The following is a 21,605-nucleotide window of genomic DNA, read 5'->3' as shown; positions in this document are numbered from 1 at the left end:
TTACACACACACACGATAAAGAAAAAGCATAATTTATGATGATTAATATAAATAATTCAGTTGTGGTTTCCAGGTCTGTAATTCTGAAATACACAATCACATAAATAAATAGTTAAATATACAAATTAAACAGTAATTTATCGTCATGATTTAGAGCAGAGGTGTCAAACTCATTTTCATTTCAAGGGCCACATACAGACCGATTTCATCTCATGTGGGCCGGATCATTAAAAAGATGGAAGGAAGGAAGGAAGGAAGGAAAGAAGGAAATAAGAAGAAGGGAAGGAAGGAAGGAAGGAAATAAGGAGAAGGGAAGGAAAGAAAAAAGGGAGGAAGGACAGATGGAAGGAAGGAAAGAAAAAAGGGAGGAAGGACAGATGGAAGAAAGGGACTAAGTAAGGACAGAGGGAAGAAAGGAAGGACAGAATGAAGAAAGGAAGGAAGGACAGAAGGAAGGAAGAAAGGACAAAAGGAATAAAGGGAGGAAGGACAGAAGGAAGGAAGGAAGAAAGGACAGAAGGAATAAAGGGAGGAAGGACAGAAGGAAGGAAGAAAGGACAGAAGGAAGAAAGGGAGGAAGGACAGATGGAAGGAAGGAAGGACAAAAGGAAGAAAGGGAGGAAGGACAGATGGAAGAAAGGGAGGAAGGAAGAAAGGAAGGAAGGAAGGAACAAAGAAAAGAAAAGAGGAAGGTAGGAAGGACAGATGGAATTATAAAAGAACACAGGAAGGAAAGTGGGCCGGATTGAACCCCTCGGCGGCCCGCTTATGGCCCACGGGCCTCATGTTTGACACCCCTGATTCAGAGTAACAGTCAGAATGTGTTTTGTTATATATTTTAAATTAATTAATGTATATGATGAGGAAGGAAGTGAATCAGCTGATAAATGAGAGACGAGACATCCGAGCAGCAGCCATTAACTTATTTATTATATTGAATTTTACGAAAAAGTAAAAGCAAACACTTGAATAAACAGTATTGTACATTTTTAGTCTGTTATCCTATGGTTTCTGGTTTCTGGTTCTGTGGTGTTGGTTTTTGAAAAGCATCCCACTGTACACAAGGCTGATGACATTTTACAACCTTTTTTTTTTTTTAATTTTTTTTTTATTTCTCCATTTTTCTTTTTTTTCCTCCACTTTTTAAAAACACCCAAAAGCAGACGACGTGGACGCTCCGGCGCTTGGAAACGCTCTGGAGTAAGGCGGACACAGGAAGTGTGGACACGACCCCTTCACTTGCCTTTGCTGATGCAGGGAAATCATAAGACCCAGACTTTTTTTTTTTTCTTTTTTTTTTACTAGTACGCAGAGATGGAGGGATAAAGGGAAGCGAGAAGGGAAAGAGAAGAAGAAGAAGAAGAATACAAAAACTGATCATCAGCCATGTTTGCTTTCTGTGGGTTCTCAGACTCCAGAGTCTGGCGTCGTGTCTCTGTACACTATTAAACCGACATGCAACTCAGTAAAGCAAAGAGCTTCAAACAGACAGGAGGGCTAACTCCGACAGCTAACTCGGACAGCTATTTTTAACTTTTATCGTATCTGCTGAATTTTACACCTGAAAGAAAGAAGAAGAAAAAAACCTATTAAAGAGGAAATTCTGGGATTTTTCTCATAAATCGAGTCCCATTCTATTGTGCCGATTTTTACACTTGTTAGCTCTGTTTGGGAAATTCGTGAAAACGCGATGTTAGCATACAGCTTTCGGAAATACGCTTGTCGTTCATGTCGTACGGGATCGACCACCATGAATGACTAATGACACTTTTTAAAAAAGGGAAACTGGTATTTTTCCCGTTCTGACTACGAGTCACGCTAATTTTGAACTTGTCAGCTCTGTTTGGGAAATTCGTGAAAACGCGACATTAACAAACAGCTTTTGGGAATAAACTTCAGCTTGACAGAAATCCTTTTAAATGCTTGCGTCCGATGCCTCGTTCACGTCGTACGGGATAGACCGACATGTTTACGACTTTTATTTAACATCACGTAACAACTCAAGACTGTTGTACGAAGTTGAAAATAGTGTAGTGTTTAACGTGTTCAGTAAAAATGACGTTTGCGTTTTTTCCCAGACACTTACGAATCTTGTACGAACTTAGAAACCTTAAGATTTGGATGTTTAAGCGATTTTTAAGTCAGGATGTCGTAATTATGACCAGACGCTAACTCGCCGGCTAACTTAACGAACCTCACACACAGCGGCTGATTATCAGGAGAATTAAATACGAAGATGATTGCGAGTTATTTAACTTTGATAGTCAACGTACGAATTCTAACTGAACTTTTATAAACCGAGACGAAGAAGAAAAGACAGTTTTGGTCCAAAGTAACAACATTAACCGTCTCTACAAAGCTATCGCAGCCTTTTACGACATTTCTGTAATAACTGTTGAATCATGTTATATACGAGAGAATTGATATTTAGTTTAGCTAGCCGGCAAATTTTACATTTATTTAAGATTTTAAGACGAAAATCCTCAATGATTTCTGTAAAATTAAAGTTTATTTCTGCTGTTTTGTCTTTTTAAATAATATTTAACATTAAGTCACGTTTCCCAAATCTTCAAAAATCTCCCAAAAATAGACTTCAAGTGTAAAAATCGGCCACTTTTTTTAATGACTCATATAGAAAAACCCCAGATTCCTCCTTTTAAACTGTGCATCTCGGCCGCTTGTAACTGTGGAAACCAAGTCGATTGGATTTTCTTATTAAAAATCAAGGCATCTCCTAACACTTTTTGTTTCAATCCCGTCAGCTGAGACAAAAAAAAAAAAGCCGACGGCGACACAAATGTGATGTAAAAACATTTAATCGATAATAATAATGACGACAGATTAAATGAGGTGATTGGAGAGAGACAGATTTTTTTTTTTTAATGTGTGTGTTTCTTTAAACCGCTTTAACTTTGCACCAAAAGATGAAACCCGTGCAGTTTTTAGGCCAGATATCATAAATATAATACAGTGGTTATCTTTAACCTTCACTGACACTATATAGCACTACATATTATTATAATTATAGTACTTGAAAACCTTTGTTCTGGATGAACTAATCCATGTCAGCAAAAAAAGAAAAAGACAGAAAAAAAAAAAAAAAAAAAAAAATGAAGCCTACAAAATGGACATCAAATAAAAATCTATATCTTCGGTTTTGGAATGGAAATTTCAACAGTAGCAAAGAAAAAAAAAACAAAAAAACATTCACGTTTATTTGACATTTCATGATATTCTACACCTTGCTTCCTGTTCGTATGGCAAGAGAGCAAATATCAATACTTCAAATGTGGACTAAATGATAGAATAGCATGAACTGTAATAAGAGAGGAGTCCACAGTGCTAATCATCGCCCTCTGAGATACCCTGACGGCCCTCTGTATGTATGTGAATGGAGGATGGAGGAAGAGGAAGAGGAAGAGGAGGAAGAGGAAGAGGAAGGGGGGGGGTAAATACGGATATGACCACACATTGAACGTTTGTGTGTGCGTCGGGTAAAGCGGGAAGCCGACAGTGGTTTTAAAGAAGCGGCTGGGTTTGATAAAGGATGATGCGGAGGTGACTGGTGCAGGAGAAGGGAGGAGGATGAGGAAGAGGAAGAGGAAGGGGGAAATTTGAGGGCAGTTCTTGGGGTTTGAGGTGGGGGGTTGGAGGAGGAAGAGGAGGAGGGGAGATCGCAGGATGTTTTTGGCTCCCTCTCCACCCAAAACTTAGAAGGTCTTCCTGTGGATGGCACGCGCTCTGTCTTCTTCGTATTCACGCTTCGACACCCACATCTTCTTAAAGGTGTCCAACGACGCCAAGATGGAGCCGCTGTCAGGAAGGAAAGGAAAGAAGGAAAGGAAGGAAGGGTCAAGATTTACAGGTTTTATTATTATTTAAAAAAGTCACACATAGAGACGGAGAGAAATGAGTTTGTAATTAAAAGATTTATAAATGTGATTTTCCTGTCGACAAATACCACAAAGCTTTATTAATAAGTGTCGTATTCTACAAAGATGCTGTAAATGTCTGAAATGAAAAGAAGCTTTATTTAGAAAAGGCTAAATATGACTTTGCAGTTTTATTGTGTTTTATCTTTTAAAAGGTTTTATAATAGTGGGTTTCTACCTCACCTGACTTTTATTTTACAAATGTGCAAATAAACCAATAAATGCAAATAGATTACTCAGTCAAAGCTCAAACGCTTGAAATCACGCTTAACCCTCCTGTTGTCCTCGAGTCAAGGAAGGAAAGGAGGGAGGAAGGAAGGATGGAAGGGAGGAAGAAAGAAGGAGGGAGGAAGGAAAGGGAGGAGGAAGAAGGAAGGAAGGGAGGGAGGAAGGAAAGGAGGAAGAAGGAAGGAAAGGAGGAAGAAGGAAGGAAAGGAGGAAGAAGGAAGGAGGAAGGAAAGGAGGAAGGAAGGAAGGACGGACGGACGAAAGAAGGTAGGAAGGAAGGTAGGGAGGAAGGAAGGAAAGGAGGGAGGAAAGATGGAAGGGAGGGAGAAAGGACTGAAGGGAGGAAGAAGGAAGGAAGGTAGGACGGAAGGGAGGAAGAAGGAAGGAAGGTAGGACGGAAGGGAGGAAGAAGGAAGGAAGGTAGGACGGACGGAAGGAAGGAAGGTAGGAGGGTTAGGGAGGAAAGAAAGAACAGACGGGTCAATTTGACCTGGGAGGACGACACGAAGGTGTTAAACAAAATCTTGTAAATCTTATTTTTTAAACCACTGAGACTCATTTCTCTCCGTTCATTAATATCTGAACATTAAACTGAGTCATAATTAAACTCTGAAGTCAGGAAACTGGATTCTTACCCGATCCATGTTGAGTAGAGCCTTTCCTGTGGAGCAGAGATCTGAAAAGAGACAAACCGCCATCATTAAAATACACAGTCACAGTGATGAGAGTTTAACAGCAGAGAGGAAGTGAGGGTTAGGGTTAGAGTTAAGTCTAAACTCACCTTGATCTTAACGTCTTTGGGTGCCAGCTTCTTGACTTCAGTTAGTAGTCTTTCTCCAAAACCTGAGAGGAGGAAGGAGAAGAAGGATTCAGTGAGTAATGTTGGGTTGTTTCTGATAGTCGGTCACATTTAGGATCTAGTTCCAGGTGGGTAAGATAATAAAAGCTCAAAATATATAAGTAAGGGATTCAATATTGTATTCAGACTTAATATAAGGAAGGAGGGAAGGAAAGAAGGAGGGAGGGAGGGAGGAAGGACAGAAGGATGGAAAAAAGGGGGATGGAGGAAGGAAGGGAGGAAGGAAAGAAGGAAGGGAGGAAAGAGAGAAGGAGGGAGGGAGAGAAGGACAGAGGAAGGGAGGAAGGGAGGTAGGAAAGGAAGGAGAGAAGGAAGGGAGGAAGGAGGGAGGGAAGGATGGTAGAAGGCAGTAAGGAAGGAAGGGAGGGAGGAAAGAAGGGACAAAGGACAGAAGGATGGAAGACAGGGGGATGGAGGAAGGAAGGAAGGAAAGAAGGAAGGGAGGAAAGAGGAAGGAACGAAAAGAGGAAGGATTTATTAATATTGTGCTAATTTGATTCTTGATTCAGATAAATGTGAATATTTCTTTACAAGCTTCTCAAATTTATTCTACACTGAAAAACTGAACAACTCTGAATATGAAGCTGTGAAGTTTGAAGATGGAGCTCAACTATGTTATATAATGTGTGTTTATAAGAAGGCCTTGAGCTCTCTGAAAGGCTCAATATACATTAAAGGCTGAATTATAAAACACTTTTCTTGGTTATAAAAACAACTGAGAAAAAAAAGAAGAAAAAAATAGTTGAGCAAGAAGAAGAAATGACATGTCTAAGGATGTTTAATTTCAATACTTGGGCTTGTAAAGTGGAATATATGAAGACATCTGTATCAGGGGTGTCAAACATGCGGCCCGGGGGCCAGGTTCGGCCTGCCAAGGGGTGTGATCCGGCCCACTTGCCATCCTTGCCTTCCTACCTTCCCTTTTTTCCTTTCTTCATTCCTTCCTTCCTTCCTTCCTTCCATCTGTCCTTCCTCCCTTTCTTCCTTCTGTTCTTCCTTCCTTCCTTCCTTCCTCCCTTCTGTCTGTCATCCCTACCTTCCCTTTTTCCTTTCTTAGTTCCTTCCTTCTTTCCTTACATCTGTCCTTCCTTCCTTACATCTGTCCTTCCTCCCTTTCTTCCTTACATCTGTCCTTCCTCCCTTCTGTCTGTCATCCCTACCTTCCCTTTTTCCTTTCTTCGTTCCTTCCTTACATCTGTCCTTCCTCCCTTTCTTCCTTCTGTTCTTCCTTCCTCCCTTCCGTCCTCCCTTCTGTCTGTCCTTCCTTCCTTCCTTCCTTCCTTCCTCCCTTCCATCTGTCCTTCCTTCTTTCCTTCCTCCCATCTGTCGGTCCACCCTTCACTGTCTGTCTTTCCTACCTTTCTTCCCTCCTTCCTTTTGCCTGTCTTTCCTTCCTTCCCTTCTTATTTTCTTATTTCCTTCTTTCTTTCTTTCCTTCCTCTCGTCTGTCGGTCCATCCTTCACAGTCTGACTTTCCTACCTTTCTTCCCTCCTTCCTTTTGCCTGTCTTTCCTTCCTTCCCTTCTTATTTCCTTCCTTCCTTCCTTCCTTCCCTTCCATCTTTTTAATGATCCGGCCCACATCAGATCAAATTGGTCTGTATGTGGCCCTTGAATGAAAATGAGTTTGACACCCCTGCTCTATATATTTCAGCTTTTCTCAGTGTGAGCAGCCGATAATGTAATAATACAGACATTAGTTCTTCTATGAGCACCAACCTTTGATCAGTGTCGACCCTCCACACAGCACTATAGTGGAGAAAAGTGTGCGTCGCAGGTCCATGTCAGACTTCTGGATAGCGTAGGCCAAAACCTCGTGGATCCCCGAGCTCTCGTCTCCGATCAGGTCGGGTCTGAACAGCAGCTCTGGAGCGCGGAACCTCGCCGGACCGATCTGTAAAAAACATAAAGACGAGGAGGCGGATTTAATGGAGGAACGAGAGGAAACATTTAACCTGGTTTATAATAACGTTGGTTTTTCTGGACTCACATTCAAAGCGCTTCCATCGGGGAGAACATACTGAGCCTTCTCTGTTTCTAAAGTCTCGTCTTTTTGGGGGTTGAGGGAGAGATAACAGGCTCTCTGTGGAGATAGAAACACATTAGATTAGGTAAAAGTTATTAAAAAGGTTCACATAGAGCTGGGCAACATGGACAAAATCAAATATCACGATATTTTACACCAAATACCTTGATATCCATATTGCAACAATATTGTAGAAATTACTTTTGATGCTTTCACAAAATATTTACACTATGAAATTTATGATAAATAATCATCAGTAATGTGAATTTAATGACAATGTGTGTAAAAGGTAAATAACAGAACAGCTAGAACAGTCTGGTAGGTTCAGAAAATTATATACTTTACTGTAATGCAGCATTTAAAACCAGGACAAGACCCCTTGGTTCTAGCTATGGACTTTATATTGTTCATTTAGTTATATGATGATAAGTTTTTCAATGTCTTCCATTAAGAGGAAAGAGACTGTGTAAGAAGGAGAGACAACTGGAAAACAAAGAGAAAACAAACCTGGATTTGTGTTGATGTTAATTTTGCTGTATGGATGACTTTAAATGAGATTATGTCTGGTTATGGTTTGTATCTCCAGTAGGAGTTTGTGTACAGCATTGTGTGTCTAGAAGACATTGTACAGGATGTGATGTGTGGGAGAAATTGAGTATTTTGATATCAATAAAAAGATCAATATAAACCCCCCCCCAAAAAAAACAGGAAAAGACAACTCTGATGACATTATTACAATATTACGATATCCTAAGACGATATCTTGTCACATATTAACATATTGCCAAGCCCTAGGTTCACATATTAAACTCCTTCCCGCTCATCGTCTCACCTCTTTGATGGTGCGAACCACCTCGAACTCTGCGGAGGTGTTGAAGTTGTAGCCTTCCTTGCGTAGCAGCAGACGGAGGTACCGCGAGACGTCTCTACCAGCGATGTCCACCCGCATGATGGAGTGAGGGATGGCGAAGCCTTCGTAGATCGGCACCACGTGGGTTACGCCGTCTCCGGAGTCCAACACAACACCGGTGGTACGACCTGTAGCGTACCTGTGAGAAACGAGATCACATTTAAAAACAGAGCGTAGAAACAGATTCATTAAGTTGCAGGTTCGATTGATTACAGAGACTTTTCTTGTGAGAACGAAGATGATTTTCAGGTCAATCGAAGTAGCCCAACATCTCTCTCTCTAAGGCCCGATCCCTACTCCCTTCCCTTGGTCCACCTACTTTGTTGTTGACTACTCTCCATTGGTTGTGGTCCCTCCAAACAGAGACACAAGGGGTTGAAATCTTTAAATAGGAAATGGGACGCCACTCATTTTGTCATCAGTAGCTGACGACTGACGTTACGCAAGACACCAACGACGAGGCCATACCGACAAGGATGTACCCGACAGAGAATTCCGGTATTTCCCAACATATTCCAACGGATGTTCAAGTTTTTAGGTGATTACTTGGGAAGATATACTGACGTTTAAAGGCCCAGTTGCCTTGTACATATTGTGTGGACTCAGTTTAAAATAGTTTCTAGGAAAGTCTGTCTACCACTTCATTTGGAGGGCCGTCTGAAGGGTTGGATGCCCACTACCCCTCGATCCCACACAGGTACGGGACACTCTTGCAAAACGTAGGAGTTGGGCTAAGTGGGCAAATTGGGACTGGACCTTAATTATGGAGTACTCTGCTTTAAAGAGATGATTTTAACGCTTAATTTCATGTCAAAGCGTTTCCTCTTTATTTCTGTCACAGTACAGCTGCTCTATGACTCACTCTGGGAACATTTTGTGAGTAAAATTTGTTCCCAAATTGAGACCAACGGGTCGCCTCATGTGGACATTTTGTTGGTAAGGATGAAATCTCCGTGAACAGGTGGCATTTATCAGGCTGAGACCAGAGATATACCTTAAGTTTGTCACATATGTTCAAGTTTTTAGATGATTATTTGTGAAGATATACTGACGTTTAAGGCCCAGTTGGCTTGTACATATTGTGTGGACTCAGTTTGCAATGGTTTCTAGAAAAGTCCTTCTACCACTTCATTTGGAGGGCCCGTCTGAAGGGTTGGATGGCTACTACCCCTCGATCCCACAAAGGTACGGGACACCCTTGCCTACATGGGTGCTTGCAAACATGTAGGTGTTGGGTAAAGTGGGTGAATTGGGACTGGACCTTAATTATGGAGTTCTTTGCTTTAAAAGGAGACAATTTTAATGCTTAACTTAATGTCAAAGCGTTTCCTCTTTATTTCTGTCACAGTACAGATGCTCTGACTGCTTCAGCTCCTCTAATATGACAACTGACGCTTGTAAGTGTGTGCCGGTTTTTAATCTTCTTTTCACTCTGGGAAGATTTTGTGAATAAAACTTGTTCACAAACAGGTCGTCTCATGTGGACATTTTGTTACTAAAGGATGAAATCTCCATGAAGAGGTGACATTTATCAGGCTGAGACCAGAGATTTACCTTAAGTTTGTCACATAAAGCATCGATTATCCACTGAGTCACGTACATTCGCCAACACTTTGAACACTTGTCTTGTATCTGTGACCACTATCTGTTTGATAAAAAGGTCACACTGCTGCCATTAAGTGATGCAAAAGGTCAAGAACAATGTTTAGTTTCTCTTCAGTCCTGGAACATTTTGTGCCACGTTAAACCGGCACTGACAGCACCAAACAGGACAGATTGAGTTTGAGTTTCTGCTGTTTGTAGTAACGTCAACACCATCAGCTGATTCATCTTGTACTTTCACAGATTGGTTTGTGCGTCTTGTATCTTTGTTCTCTTGTTCTTCTTCTTCTGCTGTTTCACTCGTTGTTTTATTCTCCTCTGATCTGGCTGCCTGGATGATTTTTTTGTTTACAATTCTCATTAAAATCTGGACTCGGTACCAAACTCTCAGAGAGACGCCGGCAGCGGGTGAGTCCACCAGCTGCTGGGTGTCAGGGTAGTGAAAGGAGCGAACAGCTGGAGGAATAAATAAATAAATAAATAAATAAATAAATGAATAGATAAATAAACCATGCAGTGATGTGAGCACACTGCTGAGGCAAAATAAACTTCTATTCTGACCCCAATATGTCCAGACTGTGTTCAAGAAGTCAGAAAACCAGTTCTAGCCAGGTCAGCCGTTGAGATCAATACCAGTTGATGTATTTTTTATGCAAACAGACAGTGTAGCAACACATCCACAGACAGAAGCTGGGCAGTGCTGTGTGTACGGCTGATATAATGAGACACAAATAAGACTAAGGTTCAGGAAGTCCTTTGTACCTGCAGCCAACAGGCTTTACAACAATAACATCATTAGATAATCACAGGGGGACTACAATACAGGAAGAGGCAATATGTTTCCTCCTTTTTACAGTCTGACATCGTAATTATTACATATTTATTGAGTTCTTAGGTTGCTTGTTTTTAACTTTGACTCGGTATGAACTACCTGGATTTCCCCAAGGAGATGAATAAAGTATCCATCCATCCATCCATCCACCTACCTACCTACCTACCTACCTACCTACCTATCCATCCATCCACCCCATCCACCCACCCACCCACCCACCCACCCATCTATCTATCTATCCATCCACCCACCCACCCACCCATCTATCTACCCATCCACCCACCCACCCATCTATCTATCCATCCACCCACCCACCTACCTATCTATCTATCTATCTATCTATCTATCCACCCATCTACCCATCTATCTATCTATCTATCTATCTATCCTAATAAACTGGATATTACTACAACTTTCACTCTGTTGATGCACGGGGCTACCATCTTGGATTTTGAGGTTATGGCTGGTGAGGTTCTTCCGATCTTACAAGTAAGAAATCCAACTTCAGGGGTCGGACACTGGGAAGTCCGACTCCCAATGGGAGTGAATGGGACGCAGCAAGACTAACATTTAGGAAATCTATTTTTATCTATCTGTGAATTGATTCAGAATCGTGGGAGATAAGAATTGAGTTTTTTTTCCACCCACTTCCTGTCACAACTCACTGTTTTCTGAAGTCAAACCACTAAAAAAAGATGCAAGATTTTCACATTAAAACATTAAATTTAGCCATTAAAAGAGTTTTAAAAGTTCTTACAAACTGAGCACAGCCTGCATGGAGATGAAGAGAGCGGGAACGTTGAAGGTCTCAAAGAAAACCTCTGCTGCCTTCTCTCTGTTCTTGCTGGGGTTGAGAGGAGCCTCGGTCAGCAGAACAGGATGCTGCAAAAAAAAACCCCACACAACAGATGTTAAAGACGCTCCGATATCAAACGTGTGACTTTATCATCATGTGAGCAAGGTAGAGAGAAGCGAGCTCACCTCTTCGGAGAAAGTCTGCAGCTGCTCTTTGGAGTAAACGTACTGCCAGATCCTCTCCATGTCGTTCCAGTCCTTCACGATGCCGTGCTCCATCGGATATCTCACCGACAACAAGCCCCGATGCTCCTGAGCAACACACAGGAAGAAAAAAAATAATCAACTCTACAGGGGATGCAACAATATTCAATATTTTATCTAACCGTTCAATACACAAAGGCAAACAATACAATACTACAATAATGTTTGCTGTTCAACTTGATTGGATACTGCACTTGTTTGATGTGAAGTATCCAATCCATTACGATAAGTGTTACATTTTTATAATAAGGTGTGTGGTTTGATCATATCTGCGCTTTTAATTATTATTTTTCCCATGCAATATTGCCTTTGCTAGTGTGAGTAGTTTTATATCAGGTATTGAAATTGTACCGTGGCTCAAAAACCGTGATGCATACTGAACCGTGGGAAAACTGTACCGTTGCATCCTTAAACTCTACAGTAAGGCTGCTCAATTAATCGAAATTTGATTGGGATTATGATTTTGGGGCCAAACGATCTCAAAACTAATACATTAAAAAAAATGTTTTTTTTGTAATTTTTCAGTTGTGCAGGGAGGGAGGAAAGAAAGAAAGAAGGTATGAGGGAGGGAGGGAGGGAGGGAGGAAGGAAGGACGGAGGAAAGAAGGAAGGAAGGAAGGAAGGAAGGAAGGAAGGAAGGAAGGAAGGAAGGAAGGAGGGAGGGAGAAAGGAAAAGAGGAATGAAGGAAGGAAAGTAGGAGGGAGGAAGGGAGGGAGGGAGAAAGGAAAAGAGGAATGAAGGAAGGAAAGTAGGAGGGAGGAAGGAAGGAAGGAAAGAAGGGACAGTCAAAACAGACGGGGTCAATTTGACCCTTTAGGACGACACAAGGGTTAAAGTTAAGAGTGTTTTTTGGTACATTAGGGCTTCACAGTTGCTCTGAGACAAAAAGTTTGAGTCACATGCTTGAGAGAGTTTACATCCAGCAGCTGTTTGATTTGAACGGCAGAGCTGCAGAGAGAGAAAGCCTCTGTGGAAAAACACTCACATGACATCCAGGCTGGTGTGAGCTTAGAGGCATGTGAGACACTCTGTGGTCTGATGACGTTATTATTTCTCTTTATTTAGGACATGGGAGTCAAACTCACTTTCGATCTCACATGGGCCGGATCATTAAAAAGATGGAAGGAAGGATCGAAGGAAGGAAGGAAGATAAGACAGGAAGGAAGGAAGGAAAATAGACAGGAAGGAAGGAAGGAAGGAAGGAAGGAAGGAAAATAAGACAGGAAGGAAGGAAAGAAGGGAGAAAAAGAAGGAAGGAAGGAAGGAAGGAAGGAAGGAAAATAAGACAGAAAGGAAGGAAGAAAAAGAAGACATGAAAGAAGGGAGAAAAAGAAGGAAGGTAGGAAGGAAGGAAGGAAGGGAGAAAAAGAAGAGAAAGGAAGGAGGGGAAGATGGAAGAAAAAGAAGAGAAAGGAAGGAGGGGAAGATGGAAGGAAAGAAGACAGAAAGGAAGGAAGGGAAGATGGAAGGAAAGAAGACAGAAAGGAAGGAGGGGAAGAAAAAGAAGACAGAAAGGAAGGAAGGGAAGATGGAAGGAAAGAAGACAGAAAGGAAGGAAGGGAAGATGGAAGGAAAGAAGACAGAAAGGAAGGAAGGGAAGATGGAAGGAAAGAAGACAGAAAGGAAGGAAGGAAGAGAAAGAAGAGAAACGAAGGAGGGGAAGATGGAAGGAAAAGAAGACAGAAAGGAAGGAAGAAAGAAAAAGAAGACAGAAAGGAAGGAAGGGAAGATGGAAGGAAAGAAGACAGAAAGGAAGGAAGGGAAGATGGAAGGAAAGAAGACAGAAAGGAAGGAAGGGAGGAACAAGGAAAGTGGGCCGGATTAGACACCTCGGCGGGCCGGATCTGGCCAACGGGCCGTATGTTTGACATCCCTGATTTAGGACATCATATGAAATAACGCTTCTCTTCTTCTACAAGAGAAGCTGGATTCACCTGTTTGAGGGTCTCACAGTTCAGAAACAGAAAGTGAGTTTATATTTAGGTTCTTTAATTCAGGAGGAGCGATAAGGCAAAATATAGCAGGGAGATCTTATCATGACTCTTTCTCATGTTGGTTTTAAAGACTGAAAAGTAACTCTATTAACTTTATTGTGTAATTAGTTTAGGGCCTCATAAGTAACATAAAAACATAAAACCAATAAAAGGCTCAAATACAATGACATTAAAACATGAGCAGGTGTACAACGCTGCTCTAAAAGTAGTGACAGGTGTGTGCCAGCTTTAACCCTCCTGCTGTCCTCAGGTCAAGGAAGGAAGGAACGAAAGGAGGATGGAAGGAAATGAGGAAGGAGGGAGGAGGGAAAGAAAGGAGTAAAGAGGAAGGAAGGAAAGGAGTAAGGAGGGAGGGAGGAAGGAAGGAAATGAGTAAGGAGGGAGGGAGGAAGGAAGGAAAAGAGTAAGGAGGGAGGGAGGAAGGAAGGAAAAGAGTAAGGAGGGAAGGAGGAAGGAAGGAAAGGAGAGAAGGAAAAGAGGGAGGGAGGAAGGAATGAAGGAACGAAGGAAAGGAGTAAGGAGGGAGGAAGGAATGAAGGAACGAAGGAAAGGAGTAAGGAGGGAGGAAGGAAGGAAGGAAAGGAGGAGGGAGGAAGGAAGAAAGGAGGAAAGGAGGGAGGAAGGAAGGAAGGAGAGAAGGAAAGGAGGAAGGAAATATGGAAGGAGGAGGGAGCAAAGAAAGAGGGGAGATGGGGAAGAATGAAGGAAAAATTACAGAAAGAGGGAGGGAGGAAGGAAGGAAGGAAGGAAGGAAGGAAGGAAGGAAGGAAAGAAGGAACAGTCAAAAGAGACGGGGTCAATTTGACCCGGGAGGACGACAGGAAGGTTAAGCATGATAGAAGTTAGTGCTAGCAGTTAGCCGGCGAGCTAACAGCTAAACAGTGGCTGATTAATCAAACATGGAAGACACTGAAATCTACGATAATGATATTTTTGGCTGGATACCTTTAATGATTGATTGATAACATAATAATAATAATTCAGGTTGTGATGTGAATATAAAGAGTTTAATGCAGCAGAGTATCAGTGTGGCTTTAAAGCTTTAAGTTAAGTTTTTAATGAGTTTAAATAAATCTTTAAATGTGCTGCTGATGAGTTTAAACTCTGCAACTGTAAAATGTTAAAACTCTGATGTTTAAAAGTACAGATTGTTCCTTTCAGCATGAACTGGATTCATTCTTACAGCAGTTTGATTCATAAAATCAACAGCTGTGAATGTGTGAGTGTGTGTGTGTGTGTGTGTGTGTGTGTGTGTGTGTGTGTGTGTGTGTGTGTGTGTGTGTGTGTGTGTGTGTGTTACCTCTGCCTTGGGTCCGATGAACATATCTCCCTCCAAGGCTCCTGCCATCACGCGGACATGCTTGGGACGCCCGACACTGCATCACACACAGACACACACACAGACAGGCAGACAGACACACACACACACAGGCAGACACACACACACACACACACACACACACACACACACACAGACAGACAGAGAAACACACACACACACACACACATAGACACGCAGATAGATAGACACACACACACACACACACACAGAGAAACACACACACACAGAGAGACAGAGAAACACACACACACACACACAGACAGAGAAACACACACACACACACACACACACAGAGACAGAGAAACACACACACACACACGTAGACAGGCAGACAGAGAAACACACACACACACACACACACAGACACACAGAAACACACACAATCAGAGAAACACACACACACACACACACACACACACACTAGAGTCAGAGCTGTAACTTATATTGTTGGAGTCACTTTTCAAACATTTTCAGCTTCTAAAATAATAATAAATTAAATATGTTTCATGTTTAGCCTCAAACAAGCCGAGAGTGTTTCACCACTTTAAACAGAGAACCCTCCTCATGTCCTCTCGGTCCTCTGTGTGTGTGTGTGTGTGTCTGTGTGTGTGTGTGTGTGTGTGTGTGTGTGTGTGTGTGTGTGTGTGTGTTTAAAGGAAGGAAGAACATGAACTGGAACACTCACTAGTTGGGGAAGCAGTATTTGGGGATCTGGTCTCCAGCGAATCCAGCCTTGATCACCCCAGAACCCTGAAACACAGAGACCACAAGAGACCACAAGAGACCACAAGACATCAGAGTCTGAGCTGCTTTAAGAGACGGGGGGGGGGGGGGGGGGGGGGGGGGGGGGGGGTCATGAGACACCGCCAGAGGCCACCGGCAGTCACACACCAGCAGATCCACCAAGACTCCCACACTCTACAGAGACTCTGTCCTGGACCAGAGACCAGACTCTACAGAGACTCTGTCCTGGTCCAGACTCTACAGAGACTCTGTCCTGGTCCAGACTCTACAGAGACTCTGTCCTGGACCAGAGACCAGACTATAAACTGAGTGAAACTGCTATTTCTTTAAAGCTGAAATATAAAATCTAGAAGAGAAACTGTAAAAAGACACCGGTGTTATGTTAAAGTCTGTTTCCATGTTCATTTGTGTCTCTCCTCACTTCAAACTGAGTCACACGGGTATTTCTTTGAAGCTGAAACATAAACGCTACAGAAGAAACTGTTAAAAGAAACAAACAAACTTCAACACAACACCGGTGTTACGTTAAAGTCTGTTTCCGTGTTAATTTGTGCTTCTCTTGACTTCTTTAACTGAAGTCAGAAATCAGAAAACCAGTTATAGTAGATCTGGGCGATATGGACAAAATCAAGTATCACGATATATTTGACCAAATACCTCGATATCCATATCGCAACGATAATGTAGAGATGATTCGATGCTTTCACTAAATATTTACACTATGAAATGTTTGATAAATAATCATCAGTTATGTGGATTTAATGACAACGTGGGTAAAAGGTACAAAACAGAGCAGCTAGAACAGTCTGGTAGGTTCAGAAAATAATATATTTTACTGTAATGCAGCTTTAAAAGCAGGATAAGACACACTGATGACATTGCTATATTACGATATCCAAAATCTAAGACGATATCTAGTCTCATATCACGATATCGATAAATATCAATATATCGCCCTGCCAAGTTCTAGCCCTTCAAAGTAAAACCAGTTCTAGCCCTTCAAAGTAAAACCAGTTCTAGCCCTTCAAAGTAAAACTAGTTCTAGCCCTTCAAAGTAAAACCAGTTCTAGCCCTTCAAAGTAAAACCAGTTCTAGCCCTTCAAAGTAAAACCAGTTCTAACCCTTCAAAGTAAAACCAGTTTGAGCCCTTCAAAGTAAAACCAGTTTGAGCCCTTCAAAGTAAAACCAGTTGACACATAAGTTGGAGTGATTTAATGCTAATAAAACTTTCTCTGTGGTGATGAGCAGCAGTAAACAGACATCTTTTATTTCTACATCAGGTTTTGTGAAGAAGACTTCCTGCAGCTGCTGACAGGAAGTGGCGGAGCGAGGAAGGTGACTTTCAAATTAATGGGACCAAGTTGTGTTCTTATAAAATGTCACAATGTTCAGATTTAATTTAAACAATGTGAGTCAGACTTCCTGGTTTACAGCATCAGTTCTCCTTTAACCTGACTCTGGTGTAAATAGAGACACATTTTACTTTATTATGTTTTATAATCATTTTCAGTATTTAAACAGAATCAACTATTAATCAGCTGTTTTAATAATCTAATAATCAATTCAGTCTTAACATTAGTTGATTTCAGCTCCTCATAATAGAAAATAAACTTTAACTTTATATTAGGGCTGTCAGCGTTAACGTGTTAATCGCGATTAGATTAATGCAATCCATAACTCGTTAATTTTTTTTAATCTCATTTTAATGTAGCAAGCCTTTTTGTCCCTTCTACTCCCCCGTAGACGGCTCCTCTAGCTGTAGCGCTATGCTTTGAAGTGGCCTCCTGCAGTAAACCTACCGCGCTGATGGAAAGTAAGAGAGCTACTGGACTTTTGAACGGCTTGTTTAACTTTAAAACACTTCCAGACGCTTCAGTTGACAAGTCAAAAGTAAAATGCAACCTGTGTCAAACGGAGTTTAACTACCACCGGAGTACGTGGAGTTTGAGTTAGCACCTCCACGCTAAACACCCAGGTGCAGCCAAGCCAGCCTCAGCTCCACCAAAGGACCATTTTGGAGTGTGGGAGTCGCAGCAGAGCCGTGATTGATTCCCAGTTAAGACACTCTGGTAAGAAATGCTTTACATTATGGGCTTAAAACTGCCTTCAAATGGAAAATAACAGGATTTTAAACATGCAATTCAAAACGCCATTAATCGTGATTAACTATGGAAACTCTGCGATTAATCTCGATTAAAAACATTAAATCGTTTGACAGCCCTAGTAAACAGACAGGTGAGCTCCTCATAGACTCACCTGTACATAAAGATTAATATTATCATACTGATCAATACTTTACTCTCCTTCTGTATCTAATATCTTGATTATTAGAGTTTATTACAATTTATGGACATATACCGGTGTTATGCAGAAAACTGTCACCCCTTCTTAAATAAAGTCAACCCTCTCCTGTTAATATAGTGTTATTAGATGGTTTGGGGTTAAGATAAGCTTTGGTGCATTGAAATATAAGCTATTAATATAAAGTGTGATCCTGTTTAAATACTATAAAACATTAAATATAGAGCATTTATGAGCCTTTGCTATGAGACTTCATTTAGATGTTCACTGTATAATAAAATCTATCTTATCTCATCTCTATAGAAACACATTTAAAACAGTTTGAAGCTCTTAGACCAGGGGTGTCAAACATGAGGCCCGTGGGCCAGAACCGGCCCGCCGAGGGGTCCGAACCGGCCCACTTTCCTTCCTGTCTTTTTTTCCTTACTTCCTTCATCTGTCCCTCCATCCTTCCTTCTGTCTTTCCTTCCTCCCTGTCTTTCTTTTTTCCTTCCTTCCTTCCTCCCACCCTTTCTTCCTTCCTTCATTCTGTCCTTCCTTCTGTCCTTCCTTCCTCCCTTTCTTTCTTTTTTCCTTCCTCCCGTCCTTTCTTCCTTCCATCTGTCCTTCCATCCTTCCTTCTGTCTTTCTTCATTCCTTCCTTTCTTCCTTCTGTCTTTCTTCCTTCCTTCCTTTTTTCCTTCCTTTCATCTGTCCTTCCATCGTTCCTTCTGTCCTTCCTTCCTTCATTCTGTCCTTCCTTCCTTCCATCTGTCCTTCCATCCTTCCTTCTGTCTTTCTTCCTTCCTTCTGTCCTTCCATTCTTCCTTCTGTCTTTCTTTTTTCCTTCCTTCCTTTTTTCTTCCTCCCACCCTTTTTTCCTTCCTTCCTTCCATCTGTCCTTCCTTCTGTCCTTCCATCCTTCCTTCTGTCCTTCCTTCCTTCCCTCCATCTTTTTAATGATCCGGCCCACATGAGATCAAATTGGTCTGTATGTGGCCATTGAATGAAAATGAGTTTGACACCTCTGTCTTAGACTGTAACATATTCATGGATTGACCCTCTAATAATAATAATAATAATAATAATAATAATCATCAGATATCTCTACATAACACCGGTGTTATGTCTAAAACTGTCACCCCTTGTTAAACAGTGTCCACCCCCTCCTCTCTTCATACAGTGTTATTAGATGGTTAGACAGTTGGGGGTTAAGATAAGCTCGGGATGTGAGATTAAGCACCTCAGAAGATGATTAGTTGGGGTTTATAGAGGAAGGAGGGACACATATTGATATAACACCGGTGTTACGTTGAAAACCGTCACCCCTCTCAAATAGTGTCCTTCCTCTGCTGTTAATATAGTGGTATGGTGAGATGGTTAGATGGTTAAAACCTGACCTGGAAGAGTTTTATAGTCTTTTTAACTTACTTATTAAGCATGTGGTATTCTTCTAAAGCACTTTATATATTTATTGTTATTTATTGTTCATTTATTATTTATTTATTGTCCTGCCGTTGGTCTGCAGGTTGTGTCTCATTGTCTATTTTAATTTCTGTTTTTTCTGCATGAACAAAATTAAAGTTAAAAGTTGAAGATAAGCTTTTTAATATAACATGAAGCACCTGGTTGGGTTTATAGCGAAAAAGGAAGAAGAAGAAGGAGGAACACATTTCAACGTAACACCGGTGTTATGCAGATATGTGTTCCTCCTCCTTCTTTAAAAACCCAACCAGTCATCTTCTGAGGTGCTTCATCTTATATTAAACCCCCAAAACCTGCTAATCATAACTATAGCCTAACTATGAAACACACAATATTAACATTATTTAAGAAGGGGCGACAGTTTTAGACGTAACACCGGTGTTATGTAGAGATATCCGATTATTATTATTATTATTAGAGGGTCAATCCATGAATATGTTACAGTCTAAGAGCTTCAAACTGTTTTAAATGTGTTTCTATAGAGATGAGATAAGATAGATTTTATTATACAGTGAACATCTAAATGAAGTCTCATAGCAAAGGCTCATAAATGCTCTATATTTAATGTTTTATAGTATTTAAACAGGATCACACTTTATATTAATAGCTTATATTTCAATGCACCAAGCTCATCTTAACCCCCAAACCATCTAATAACACTATAGTAACAGGAGAGGGTTGACTTTATTTAAGAAGGGGTGACAGTTTTCTACATAACACCGGTATATATCCATAAATTGATCCTCTAATAATCAAGATATTAGATACAGAAGGAAACTAAATGTATTGATCAGTATGATAATATTAACCTTTATGTACAGGTGAGTCTATGAGGATCTCACCTGTCTGTCGGCCTATATTTGATCTTTTTCATGTAGTTCTTCCTCTAATTTCTCAAAATCGGGTGCATTGAAATCAAAGCTATTAAAATAATGTGAGATCCTGTCTAAATAATATATAAAAAAAATAAAAATAGTGCATTATTCTGCACTCCTAGTCATCTTCTAAAGGTGCTTTATATTACACCCAAAGCTTATCTTAACCCCCAACTATCTAACAATAACAGGAGAAGATGGACACTATTTAAGAAGGGGTGACAGTTTTCAACATAACACCGGTGCATCCATTATTCTGCTGCTGTCTGCTTATATTAAACTCATATATTTATTTATTTATATATATCCTGAAGAGCTGCTTAATCAGGATGACCTCTTCAATCTCAGCTTAATTAACCAACACACTGATTTACTTATTAATGCATAACATTATAATAAACAGGAGAGGGTGGGCATTATTTAAGAAGGGGTGACACTTTTCTACATAACACCAGTAGAAGAAAAATCTATTATTCTGCTGCTGTCTGCTTATATTAAACTCATATATATATCCTGTAGAGCATGCATACTGTAATTAATGCACATTCACACACACTCAGACAGACTGCTAACATTTATTAGCCTGACATGACACAGCCACAGCTAGCCGGTTAGCTTACAGAAAGGAGGAGGAGGCAGCAAAAAGCAACAACAACAACATTATAGTGTATTTAGCTGCAGCAGAGCAACACTATGAGGTTCATTACTGCACATTTAAGCAGCTGACTGAGCTCTGACTCTCTCTCTCTGTTTATTATTAGCTGCAGTACAATACTAATGCAAAGCTAAAAGGCTGGAGCAGAGGCCTCAGGTTTTTTGGGTGTGGATGAATGACATCATCATACTCACATTATCGATCACCACCGGCTGGTTGGCTAAAATGTCATAGGACTCCATGACGGACTGTGTGTTTCTGATATGTGTCTATTGATCCGTGAGCGTGTTCCTCCTCCTGTAGTGTTTTAATCATGTAAAATACAACGATATCGCTCCGTCACTCCGCTCCCTCTCTTTCTTTCTGTCTGTCTCTTTTCTCCGCTGCTGTCGCTACTCGTCGCTGTGTTACTGCAGCCGTTACACCCGCCTCATATATGACTGACAGGTGGAGGCAGCCAATCAGCGCGCGGGATTCTGTGATTGACAGGAGCGGTGACGTATCACGGCGTTCGATGAGGGAAAAGCCACGCTGTCATCAGCAAGAGCCGAGCATATAAAGCAAGGAGGTCAAACATGAGGCCCGCGGGCCAGAAGCGGCCTACTTTCCTTCATATCTCCTTTTCCTTCCATCTTTCCATTCACCCTTTCTCCCTTCCATCTGTCCTTTCTTTCTTTCTTTCCCTCTGAGATGTAGAAAGTAGCATCACATGGAAATACTACAGTGAAGTACAAGTACCTCAAACTGTACTTCAGTGAAATACAAGTACCTCATATTGTACT

The 21,605-nt window shown here is 41.1% G+C and overlaps 2 protein-coding genes and 1 long non-coding RNA gene across 4 annotated transcripts in view; 1 reads left to right on the top strand and 2 right to left on the bottom strand.

Moving 5' to 3' along the window:
- Positions 1-908: 908 nt before the first annotated feature.
- On the bottom strand, positions 909-2,054 carry LOC128380180 (uncharacterized). The gene is made up of 2 exons (XR_008323473.1): positions 1,895-2,054; positions 909-1,718 (listed from the first exon to the last, which is right to left on the bottom strand). It is a non-coding gene; the product is annotated as an uncharacterized LOC128380180 (long non-coding RNA).
- Positions 2,055-3,636: 1,582 nt separating this feature from the next.
- Positions 3,637-21,211, bottom strand: actr1b (actin related protein 1B). Its single transcript, XM_053339851.1, has 11 exons — positions 21,018-21,211; positions 15,470-15,534; positions 14,743-14,818; positions 11,370-11,495; positions 11,146-11,270; positions 7,877-8,093; positions 7,009-7,101; positions 6,738-6,912; positions 4,942-5,003; positions 4,796-4,836; positions 3,637-3,813 (listed from the first exon to the last, which is right to left on the bottom strand). The coding sequence occupies exons 1-11, from the start codon at positions 21,063-21,065 to the stop codon at positions 3,711-3,713; spliced, it is 1,131 nt and encodes a 376-aa protein (XP_053195826.1). The 5' UTR covers positions 21,066-21,211; the 3' UTR covers positions 3,637-3,710.
- Positions 14,242-21,605, top strand: part of LOC128380154 (fibroblast growth factor receptor 1-A-like) — a 40,667-nt gene continuing 33,303 nt past the window's right edge. For both annotated transcript variants that reach the window (XM_053339864.1, XM_053339863.1), the window contains exon 1: positions 14,242-14,267. The gene's annotated coding sequence lies outside the window, so the exon portion shown is untranslated. The remainder of the gene's footprint in view (positions 14,268-21,605) is intronic.

The sequence above is a fragment of the Scomber japonicus genome, chromosome 19 (genome assembly GCF_027409825.1).
Source record: "Scomber japonicus isolate fScoJap1 chromosome 19, fScoJap1.pri, whole genome shotgun sequence".
Taxonomy (NCBI): Eukaryota; Metazoa; Chordata; class Actinopteri; order Scombriformes; family Scombridae; genus Scomber; species Scomber japonicus.
Note: the sequence above shows the minus strand (reverse complement) of the source record. Positions and strands in the feature narration are given on the sequence as shown.

Coding starts and splice junctions, on each gene's coding strand:
- actr1b (XM_053339851.1), bottom strand. CDS start 21,065: ATGGAGTCCTATGACATTTTAGCCAACCAGCCGGTGGTGATCGATAAT. Junction 15,535..21,017: donor AGCCGGTGGTGATCGATAAT/GTGAGTATGATG, acceptor TCTGTGTTTCAG/GGTTCTGGGGTGATCAAGGC. Junction 11,271..11,369: donor TGCAGACTTTCTCCGAAGAG/GTGAGCTCGCTT, acceptor TTTTTTTTGCAG/CATCCTGTTCTGCTGACCGA.